We start from the raw sequence: 11,185 nt of genomic DNA on the forward strand, positions 1-11,185 counted from the left end.
CAAAAACGCGCACACACGCGGATGTTTAAAGAGCAGGAGGGCATGACAGCATGTCTGCCTCTCCAGATTTCGAAACCTCCCGCCTATTGCCTTTACACCTCTTTATTCTTTACAACTCGGTCTCCAAAATGCTCCCGGAGGGCGTTCACTAAGTACCCCTCCTTCATTAATTCCCACTCTCCTGGGGAGGTGGAAGAAGAAAGAGGCCAGTCCCGGGCCCTTCGTGTTTTGAAACTTGTTTTGCTCTCTTTCTAGCTCCCTCCCCGTACTTTTTGTTGTTGTTGTCGTTCGTACTTTCCGTCCATTCTCCTGCCGCAGGAGCAGATACGGGCAGCTGTCAGAGGGGAGGGGAAAAAAAAAACCCAACAGGCTTTTTCCTTCCCGTTCTCTCCTCCCCCTTTTTAAAGAAGGAGGAAAAAAAAAATCGTTTCCAGCTTAATGATCAAACGCACTCCCAGCCTGGGGAAGAAAGAAGGGCAACCGAGGGGCGAGAGAGGGGAAAGGATTGAGTTTCGGCGGGGGCCTCCTTCTTTCCCCTCCCCCTGGGAAGCCCCCTCCCCTGTCGCCTGTCAGAGTGACAGTCTTTCGGGGAGGGAAGCGGTGGAGCGTCTTGGACGTCTGCAGGACCGGCCGGGCCTGCCCTCTTTACTGGCACTCCTTGTTGGAAGGTGCAGGAAGGAGGGAAGCAAAGGGGGGTGGGGAGGGGGGGAAAAAACAACCACCAACAAAACGCCCTCCTCTACCTTCTTCTCCCCTTTCCTTTCTCGGCCTGGAGCTGCTGGAAAGAACAAAGGAGCCACCTGGGGAGGGGGAGAGAGAGAGAGGAGGAGGAGAAAAAGAGGGAGGGGGCGTGGGTGGGAAGGGACAGGATTCGGCTGAGGCCAAAAGAGACAGAGACAGAGAGAGATCCAGAGAGCAGGAAGCCCAAGTGTCAGTCTGTTGAATCCCATCCAAGGACCTGGGGTTGAAGCTCCTGTTTTGCTTTTTTTTTTTTTTTTTTGCAGTAACGGTTGACGCTTATTCCCTCCCCAACTCCCGCAAGTTGAAGGAAAAACAAAAAACCCACCCCCACAGAACTGTTCTGAAGGAGGAAAATCCTTTGGCTCTCCCCCTCCCTCCCTTCCCCCCCCCAAACTCTTTTCCCCACCACTCCGCCAAACTCCTTCCCCCCCTCGCCTTAATATTTGCAGACAGAAGTGGAAGTCGAGATCAAGATGAAAAGTAAGAAAGGTAGGTCTCTGTGTCCGTCTGGGGGTGTTTGTGGGTCCGGATTTGGGCGTGTTTGGGGGGGTCCCCCCCTTGGGTAGGGTTTCTCCATCCCTCGGGGAGCCTAGGCCGCCTCCTTTGTTGAGGACCCCGAAATGGCAGTTGTTGTTTGGCTTCCAGACGTAGTTTAAGGGACCTTGTTGCTGAGAGGCACCGCTCCATGCTGCTACCACGTTGTCAAGAAACATGCTCTCAACTGCCTTGTTTGTGCTCTCAAAGTTTCATTGTCTTCCTCCTCCCCCCCCACCCCAGCCAGTATCCCAAACTTTTCTCAACTTTCCCCCTTTTCTCTGAACCCCCGGGGATCCAACTTCTCCAACTCTTAACCCGGGATGAGGTTGGAAAAAAAAAAGAGGGAAAACTTATAAGATCAAAGTCAGCAGTAGGAACAAAGTTTCCCCGTTGGGAGCGTGACCAGCCGGAATGGCAGGGTCCGCCGACTCTTTGTTTGAAACTTTAGTGGGCCTTCTTCTTTCACTTACATTTTTCAGACTTTTTCAGCGGGATTAGGATACTTTTCCGAAACACGTCTCGGGCATTAGGATAAAAGCAGCTCGGAGGTGAATATTTTAAACAATTTTCTATTTTTCAAAAACAGTTTTCCCTTTTTTTTAAAAAAAAAAAAGCTAAGCATGATCCCCCTTTATAATGGGAGGGGAAGGATGACAAGTCCGTGTAGACCCAGGGCCGGCTTTAAACTGCTTTTGAACTTTTTTGAACTCGGTTTTTCAAGTCGCCTTACGGACTGTGGCTACTAAGTTGTCATTGTTCCCCAGAAGCCTCCTGGAAGTTTAAGAAGTGAAACTTGGCGTCAGCCCGGACAGGGCACTTTTAAACATTTTTAAAAAGAAAACAACAAAAAAAAGAAGTCGATTCCTTGACTTAATTCGTTTTCCTCCCGGGTCCGACCGTAATACGCAAAACATGGGGGGTTTAAATTCACTTTAGTTTTGGAAACCGTCCATGGGAAGAAGGGGCTATTCCGGCTAAGAGGGCGAAGGCGCCTAGTGCGCAGGCGCAGTAACTTTTAAGGCCAGTCCTGGCCCTTGTGTGTTATTTTAGATCGGTAATTAGTTCGGTAAAACCGTCGGCCGCTCCCAAATAATCGCCCTCCTGGACACGTTGTCCACCGACCCGACCCGTGGGAGGCCCATCATCCCAATCCTCCTCTATCCCATCCTGTAAACTTTGGTGGGACTGATCCCTGTGCCATCAGATCCCTGTTCCATCTTTCCCCTGATCAGTTAGTACAGCCCCAAATGCCACGGATCGATCGATCGATCACGTTCCCCGGGACTCCCTTAGTCCATTTAAACCTCAAATCTGGAGCACGGTGGGGGACCTTTAAGGGGCGATTCAGGGCTGGAGAATTCGGGGCTTGGATTTCCCCATTCGAGGCCACCCGCTTCAACCCTCCTCTTTTGGGCCTGGCCTCTGAAAAACATTGGCCGGCCTGTAGGTGTGTCGAACATGTTAACCATTAATAATGGCATTTGTTAAGCGCTTACTATGTGCAAAGCACTGTTCTAAGCGCTGGGGGGATACAAGGTGATCAGGTTGTCCCACAGGGGGCTCACAGTCATCACCCCCATTTTACAGATGAGGTAACTGAGGCTCCGAGAAGTTAAGTGACTTGCCCAAGGTCACACAGCAGACATGTGGCAGAGCCGGGATTCGAACCCACGACCTCTGACTCCAAAGCCCGTGCTCTTTCCACTGAGCCACACTGCTTCTCTATTAGTGAACGGTTGTTGCAATGTATAGTAAAGTCTGTCTTAGTTGCTTTTGGGGGTGGGGGGGGAAGTACTTCCCAATTTCCAGCTACTAGATTTCCTGCTGAATACCCGCTCTATTGTTCAGGGCCTCCTTCGGGATACACTACTGGGGTGGAGAGAGAGAATTTAAAAACCCTTTCAAAACTGCTACCTCTCAGCATCCTCCTCCCTCCCCTTCCCTTTCCCCTCTGCCGTAGAAAGGGGACTGGAAATGCTGAAATGATTCGTGTAGGTGTGTGTTTAGTAATCAGCCAAGTGAGTTGGAAGTTCTGGGTTACTCAGTACTGAAATCATGGAAACAATGCGGTGACATACCGGAGAGGGAAAGTTTGAGATTATAGAAGTGCTTAGGAATTTGGGGTGGGGATTAGACCCGTTTATTTACGTCGAGAATGGTAGGATAAAGTTTTTTTTTTTTTATTATTGTTGTTGTTCCTTTTAGCTAAACCTTGTGGGTTGTGTCTGGGTCCAGCTCTCTGGTTTTGGAGACAGGGTTTCCGCTCAGAATGTCGCAGGCTTTTCTGAGGAGGTGGGATTCATTTGTATTTTGAGAGTGCCAAGTTTTACTACTTGCGGGGACGGTTAAAGTTCAAGCCTGGAGTCCAGAGAAACAAAAACTGGGTTGCTTTTCTTCCCTCCACGCTCTTCCCTCCCTCTTTTCTTCTCTTTCTTCCCTCTTGTAAATTACCTTGGAGGGAGAAGATTCATTGCTACGAGACTCTTTAAATCTTCTACAACTACTATTCCTGACATGGTTTTGAGGGTGGATTTGTTTGCTTTTGGGGAAAGTTTTAAGCATACATTGTTACATCATCTGAAGTTTTTCTTGGAACAAGTAATCACGAGCTCAATCGTCAGGTTACTAAATGGTTGGGAGAATCTTTTTTTTCAAATTATAATATTTTTGGAAAATGGTTGTGTTTACTGGATAAAAAAAGGTGGGTGGTCAGTAGATTTTTTTAAAAAATCCCATTGGTTTAGACAGTGTTGGATTCTTTTCTTTTGTGTGTGATCCCCTTCTGCTTTGTCCAACTCAGCTCAGTTTAAATGACTCAAGATTCCTAGTGCTTCTCCTGGGAAACAGTCTTAACAGGAAACTTTTCCTAGGCTTTCTTTTTTTTTTTTTTTGGCCTCGCTCATATCTTTACCTTCTAGACCCTTCTCTCTAGATATGTATTAGTTGGAGTTCACAAACTTGAAGTCGATTTTCCATCCTCTTTTTTTTCACTCACCATGACTTTTGCTGGTATTCAAGTTTCCTGAAGTGAAAGTCACTGAATTGTTCTTGCAAACAGTAGGTTCTGCCCCACGTTAGTGATGAGGAAGTAAAATCTACCCCCTGTTTCTTGGGGACAGATCATTCTAACTGGTGAACCCATCAAAGGGGCCATTTACTGGAGGAAAGCCGTAATTGTTTGATGACTCACACGGAAAAAACCAAAACTAAAAAGTGCCGTTGGGTTCTAATCAGAAGTACTGATTTTTTTTTTTAATAAACCGCCCTGACAGCAGTAAGCATGGTTTTGCTATAATGAAGAATCAGCTGGTGTAGTAAAGAGAATTGAAGTTTTAGTTTCCTGTCACTTTTAACTCTGGTGTGCATATTGGAAATATGAAGACTTTGGTGCTCATCTACCTAAATGAGCTCGTAACAGGGAGCAAAGTTGCAAAGTTTTGGCCTGGCGTAACTGAAACCAGCTTTTGTGTCATTAACCTTTTCTGGGTGGAATCTAGCCTCATGGTCAAACTGAGCAGATCACAGGGCAGTTTTTTTGTTTGTTTAAAATCCTTTGTTATTACCAAGTTACAGTTAGGAAACTGTTGGTTACTTACAGTTAGTTGCTCAGAGAACAAACGTTCACACTTGTTTCCATAGATGGCTTCTTAGTAGAATGGGAATCTTGTTAAACAGGAGATTGTGTTTTGAGATAGCCCTACCCATTTACTAAATTTAATAGCTATATTTGCATGATCATTTTCTTTCTTCCCTAAAAGTATCCATTAGTCAGTCACTAGTCATGTGTTGTCAATATTAACTTGGAGGAAAGCCTGCTAATTGATGATGCAGAATTTTTCAAAAAGGTTTTTTATCGGTATTAGTCACTTTCCATAAATACCTGGGGTCTTTTTCCAAGTAAACAAAAATCCCCAAACACGTGCATGGTTTTCATTTACATAATGTTTAATCTAGTATGATATGTAGCTACTTATCTAAACTCAAACTTTAAAAGCCAAGAAGAGAGAGAGGTTACTGGTCTTGAAATCTTAACTGCTGGTTTAACCCAACCTTGAGAGCTTCACCTAACATACACTGCCTATTTGTAATTCCTCTCCTTTGTTTCCTCAGGACTCTGGTTTGTCTCTGGCTCACAGCATTTCCTTCCTACCCAAACCTCTGTCATCTAAATTCCAAATTTTATCCCATGGTAAAGATCTAGCCAGATCAGAACAGCTCTTAATGGAGACCAAATCTGCATCTCCGAAATCCTGTATTGGTGTAAACATTTTAAACAATTAAAGCAAGTCGCCCCAAACATTCTTGAATAATTTATGCAAATAACTACAAGTTACTTTGCTGTGTAACCAAGGTGTTTGAAAAAAGGAGTTTTTGTTACAGTGGTAACTTGACAGGTTTCAAACCTATTAAGAGAATTTCAGAAACCTGAAAGATACAGCTAGTTTTTTTTAAAAAAGGAAATAATTCACTTAGGGAATGCATTCCCTGAGTCATCTTGTATGTGTGTGTTTTTAGTTGGGACAGCCACAGGTTGGAAGGGAACTGCTTTCTTCTCAGTCTGAATTTTAAAATTCTGGTTTTAAAGTTGTGGTTGGCAAAAAATCTTTTCTCAGCTTCTTAGTGAAACCTACTGTAGAGTTTTGAGGGAGGCATGTTTTAGGGCAGTAGTAACCTTTTAAACAAATTCCCTCCTAACTTTTGTTTTACCCTTTTGTGTGTGTTTGGAGGGGTGGGGTGGGGAGGCCCATTTTAAATTTAGGCCCTTTAGAGTAACCAACAAATATCATGTGGGTTTTTATGAAAATTTGAAAAAAAATCTACCAATTGAAGAGAAACTTTTGAACTGTGTTAATTGAAGCCAGTAGTATCTGTGCATTTCATTTTATATGTAGTTTGTGAATTCTTAAAATTTCTAGAGGGATTAAAGTACTTAGAACCAAAGCAGGTTTTCTTTGGGGGATTATACTATTCAGTTTTCTTTGTCATGTCAAAACTTCAGACTGAACACTTAGTGGCTGAATATAAAATATTCAGTTGCTTTTGCCAAATTAACTCTACATGACTGAGACTAAAAAGGATTCAGATTTTCTCAGTAGCAAAAAAAAGTTGGATGTGGAAACTGAGGGATATAAGCAGATAACCACATAAGATAAACAATGATACTGTGAGTGAAAGAGCGTAGGAGCACCTTCAGTCAGAACTGTTCGTTCATTCATTTCGGTTTAGAGACAGTTAATGAAAAAAACAAAAATCTGGGAAGTGCCATTATTAAACACCCAGTCATAGAGGAAGGAGGAGGAAATGCTTCCGAACCCGTTGGTTTAGGAAAGGTGCTTTGTTTTTGGTGTTTTGCCCTTCTTATTTTCCTTCCTGACCTCTAATGAGGGTGAGACAACTTTCCTGGGAAACAAAGTATCACGGATATTTACTTTAGATGTAGTGTATGTGCTCTTCCAGTCCAGATGAAAGTTTTTTTTTCTCCCGGCATGGGCGAAAAGGCATGCGTGGAGTAAAACGGTCACTAGGAAGAGGTTACTGGCATTCCGGATGCAAAATTTCTGTTAGGCATCAGGTCTGACCAGGCAGTTCTTGAGATATCCCTAACTGTATCACCTCACATATCAGGGAGGCAAGCATACCGGGTGTAAAACAGGAGTGAGAAAACTGTAAAGGAGCCCAAGGGTGATAATAATAATGGTATTTGTTAAGCACTTATTATGTGCCAACTACTGTTCTGAGCACCGGGGTAGATACAGGGTAGTCGGGTTGTCCCACATGATGATGATGATGATGAAGATGGCATTTATTAAGTGCTCACTATGTGCAAAGCACTGTTCTAAGCGCTGGGGACTTTACAAGGTGATTGGGTTGTCCCACAGGGGGCTCACAGTTTTAATCCCCATTTTATAGATGAGGCAACTGAGGCACAGAGAAGTTAAGTGACTTGCCCAAAGTCACACAGCTGACAGTTGGAGGAGCTGGGATTTGAACCCATGACCTCTGACTCCAAAGCCCAGGCTCTTTCCACTGAGCCACGCTGCTTCTCAATAATAATAATGGTATTTGTTAAGCGCTTACTATGTGCAAAGCACTGTTCTAAGCACTGGGGAGGTTACATGGTGATCAGGTTGTCCCATGTGGGGCTCACAGTTTTAATCCCCATTTTACAGATGAGGGAACTGAGGTACCGAGAAGTTAAGTGACTTGCTAAAAGTCACCCAGCTGACAGTTGGCAGAGCCGGGATTTGAACCCCATGACCTCTGACTCCAAAGTCCAGGCTCTTTCCACTGAGCCACACCGCGGGGCTCACAGTCTTAATCTCCATTTTACAGATGAGGTAACTGAGGCTCAGAGAAGTTAAGTGACTTGCCCAAGGTCACACAGCAGACAAGTGGCGGAGCCGGGATTAGAACCCACAACCTCAGACTCCCAAGCCTGGGCTCTTTCCACTGAGCCACACTGCTGCTTCTCCTAATCTTGTTCAACCCTGGGAGAGCGTCCGCCGTGCTGATGATGGTGGTTGTCCGTCTCTCCCTAGGTGTCATTCCAGTATCGAGCAGCGAGACAGAGGATGATGACAGCATGGACATTCCCCTAGACCTGTCCTCCTCCGCTGGCTCCGGGAAGCGGCGAAGACGTGGGAATCTGCCCAAGGAGTCGGTACAGATCCTCCGCGACTGGCTATATGAGCACAGATATAATGCCTACCCTTCTGAGCAAGAAAAAGCATTGCTGTCTCAACAAACCCACCTTTCCACACTACAGGTAAACAGGTTGAACTCACTCACGCAGGAGTGTCCCATTCCTCTTTCAAAGTCACGATCCATTTTACTGTGTTAATGGTAACAGAGCCCAGTTCTCTGGTGATAGATAGAAGGAACCTATTATTGAGGAGAGGGGGTCAAAGGCTGGTCTTGCAGGCCCATTTTAGACCGGCGTTTTGATACGGACGCTATCATCACCTGTCAAGAAGCGGTTCCTTTATATGAAACTTTTATTTTTTAACAGAGGCTTAAACCTTCCCCTGATTGCCCAGGAAACCGGTTTGATATTTAAACAGGGGACAGACTCTGGTGAGGTAATTCATGTTCTGTCTGTTGACACAGTCACTTCAACAGGCAAAATCAGTAACTGTCTGTGGGAGGAGTGGACCTTTTTCAGAGAGAGAAAGATTTTCCTGTTGCTTATTAACTTGAGCTCAGGAGCAATAGGTAATAGGTTAATATGCTGAGAGTCAAGAGGTAAGTCGATTCTCCCTCCTCCCGCCCCCCCATCCCAGTCTTCAAAACCCTGGAGTGTCTCCCCCACCCCTCGCCGACCCCCTTGTTTCTGGAGAGGGATCAGGGCAGTGAAGCAGGAATCAGTTTTGCCCTCTCGCGTCCGGTCGGCTCGCTCGAAATGGTCTTGTGAGCCCGAATAAAGAATCCCGAATGGCCGGCCCCCAGCAGCAAGAGACTGAGCGTGTCATTGTCTCCTTAGGTCTGCAACTGGTTCATCAACGCGCGCCGCCGCCTCCTCCCTGACATGCTGAGGAAAGATGGCAAGGACCCAAATCAGTTCACCATTTCCCGCAGAGGGGCCAAGGTTTCCGAGGCGAGCCCCGGAGAATCCGCCGTGGGCCTCAAGAACTTGGTTCCGACCTTAGACGAGAGCTCCTACCCTTCCTGCGCCGCCGGACCGAACCAGACGCCGGGCGGGCCTCCGTCCCCTAAACCCTCTTCCCCGGGATCGATGCTGGCGCGTCCTTCCGTGATCTGCCACACCACTGTGACTGCCCTGCAAGAGGTGCCTCTCCATCTCTGCCAGGCCGCCGGGGTGGGACAGAACACAGATCTGCAGCAGGTGGCTGCCGGCAGCTTCACAGACACCTCACTCGGGTACCCCGAGGACACCTGTAAATCGGGACCCGGTGCAACTACACAGAGCGGGCTCTTCAACACTCCTCCCCCGACCCCTCCGGATCTCAACCAGGATTTTAGCGGATTTCAGCTGCTCGTGGATGTTGCACTCAAAAGGGCTGCCGAGATGGAGCTTCAGGCCAAGCTCATGGCCTGATCCATCCCCTTTTCAGGCAAAAACCATTCGTGGAAATTGGGGTTTTTGACGCCTGGGTGGTATCTAAAGACTGGCTGCATTATTTTATATATTTTTTTATTAATATTTGCACAAGGGATTGCTAAAATGAAGCTTCCTGTTACTGAGATGTCTTCAATGGAATAGTCATTCCAAGAACTATAAACCTAAAGCTACTGTAGAAACAAGGAGTGTTTTTTTTTTTTATGTTTCTTGGTAGATTATTCATAATGTGAGAGGTTCCCAAGATCATGTGATTCTTTGATTCCTTTTTTTTCCCTCCTATCTTTGTTGATGTTTCTTTCAGACTGTGCAATACTTAGTGAAAGCTATAGTCTCTTCTCATTCCCTTGTGGAACAGGATGCCGACATGCTGTTTAAAGTAAATTTTCAATTTTTTTTAAAACAAGTATGGACCTAGATAATTGGTGTTGCCTTTTTTTCCATGATGTAATAAAATATTTTCTTTAAAAGAAATGCACTGCAGAGTATTTTGTTGAGGACCTAAGCAATGTAGTAAGTAGCCACTCAAATCTAACCAGTAGAAGTGATCACCCCTAAGCAGTAAGATCAAGAAAAAGAAAAACCTGTTTTTTTTAATTCTGTTTTCTAAAAGGCCCCCAGACAGCAAATAAACAGGATGTGTGATATTTTAACAGTTGAATCAAGGAGTACACGAGGTCAGCAGATGCTTGCTAAGAACTTTATTGCTGCTTGAACTTCATGTCACTAACTTCTCTCTTTAAAAGTGTGCATTCACAGATCAACATATAACACCTCAGGAATCCCCCTCACTCCCTCACCCTTGTTAAAAATAGGAAGTCACAGGGCACCTGGTGGGCATGATCTCGGTGTCATTGCTGGAAAAAATAGGGGCAGAATTTCAAGTTTAGTCAATAGCATTGCACTGAGTAATAATAATTGGGGTATTTGTTTAGCGCTTACTATGTCAGGCACTGGTCTAAGTGCAAATTTTTAGGTGCACTAGGTCAGCGTGCTTTTTATCATTAAAGAAGCAGTGTGGCCTAGTGGAAAGAGCTGCATACTATGTGCAGTAATAATGTGCCTCAGCTCTCAGATCTTTCTTTTTTTAATGGCTTTGATTGCTTAAAGGTTTACTAGGTGCCAGGCACTGTACTAAGCACTGGGGTAGATATGAGAAAATCACATTGGTCACAGTCCCTGTCCCACATGGGGCTCACAGTCTTAATCTCCATTTTACAGATGCCATAATGGAGGCACAGAGAAATTAAGTGACTGGTCCAAGGTCACACAGCAGAGAAGCGGTGGAGCCTGGAAAACAAAATTGCCAGGCAGGGGTAAGAGAAGTAAACACCTCTTAGCTAATATCAGTTCCTTGGTCCCCTTTACTACTTTTAGCTGTAGAAGGGTCAAACTCCAGAGATGTTTTTTTTTTTGGTGGGGGGATGACTGGGGAGTTTGCATCTTCAATGAGTAGTCATAGGAGGAAAGAATGGTGACTGGTGACTGTCCCCCAAAACAACCCAAGGACTTGCAAGCATGTGCTTTCTTTCTCTGAAACTTGCTAAATTTATGAGCATGCTTTACTTGGAGAGCTGGAAAAGTTCTTCTTGGGATATTTGGTAGGTTTAGGAGCTTTCTGAAAGAATCATTTCCCGGGTCAATTCAACAAGCGTGTTTGATATTTAACCTAAATTCGAAGTACTGGATTCAAGCCGTTCCAAACGGTAGTTCGGACTATATTTTTTGACAGAGCAGAAGTCAACTTTATTTCTGGAAACTCATCCGAGGACCAACCAGAAGAAAAGAATCGAAACAAAGGAGTTTTAAGGACAATCTAGGCATTTCTGA

The 11,185-nt window shown here is 45.1% G+C and overlaps 1 protein-coding gene across 4 annotated transcripts; it reads left to right on the top strand.

The window, feature by feature from the left end:
- The first annotated feature begins 417 nt into the window (after positions 1-417).
- Positions 418-9,826, top strand: TGIF1 (TGFB induced factor homeobox 1). Of its 4 annotated transcripts, none has more exons than XM_038747398.1 (4): positions 418-668; positions 1,005-1,230; positions 7,818-8,044; positions 8,759-9,826. In XM_038747398.1, the coding sequence occupies exons 2-4, from the start codon at positions 1,215-1,217 to the stop codon at positions 9,332-9,334; spliced, it is 819 nt and encodes a 272-aa protein (XP_038603326.1). In that variant the 5' UTR covers positions 418-668; positions 1,005-1,214; the 3' UTR covers positions 9,335-9,826. The 4 variants fall into 4 exon arrangements, with proteins under 4 accessions (XP_038603326.1, XP_038603328.1, XP_038603325.1 ...); XM_038747400.1 differs by having other exon boundaries at positions 1,191-1,230; XM_038747397.1 differs by lacking the exon at positions 418-668 and having other exon boundaries at positions 906-1,230.
- Positions 9,827-11,185: the final 1,359 nt, after the last annotated feature.

This window comes from Tachyglossus aculeatus, chromosome 5, assembly GCF_015852505.1.
Source record: "Tachyglossus aculeatus isolate mTacAcu1 chromosome 5, mTacAcu1.pri, whole genome shotgun sequence".
In the NCBI taxonomy this organism is placed as follows: Eukaryota; Metazoa; Chordata; class Mammalia; order Monotremata; family Tachyglossidae; genus Tachyglossus; species Tachyglossus aculeatus.

What these genes read in the sequence shown, in the direction of transcription:
- TGIF1 (XM_038747398.1), top strand. An exon ending in CCCACCTTTCCACACTACAG is followed by an intron (nt 8,045 to 8,758) that starts GTAAACAGGTTG and finishes TTGTCTCCTTAG; the next exon opens with GTCTGCAACTGGTTCATCAA.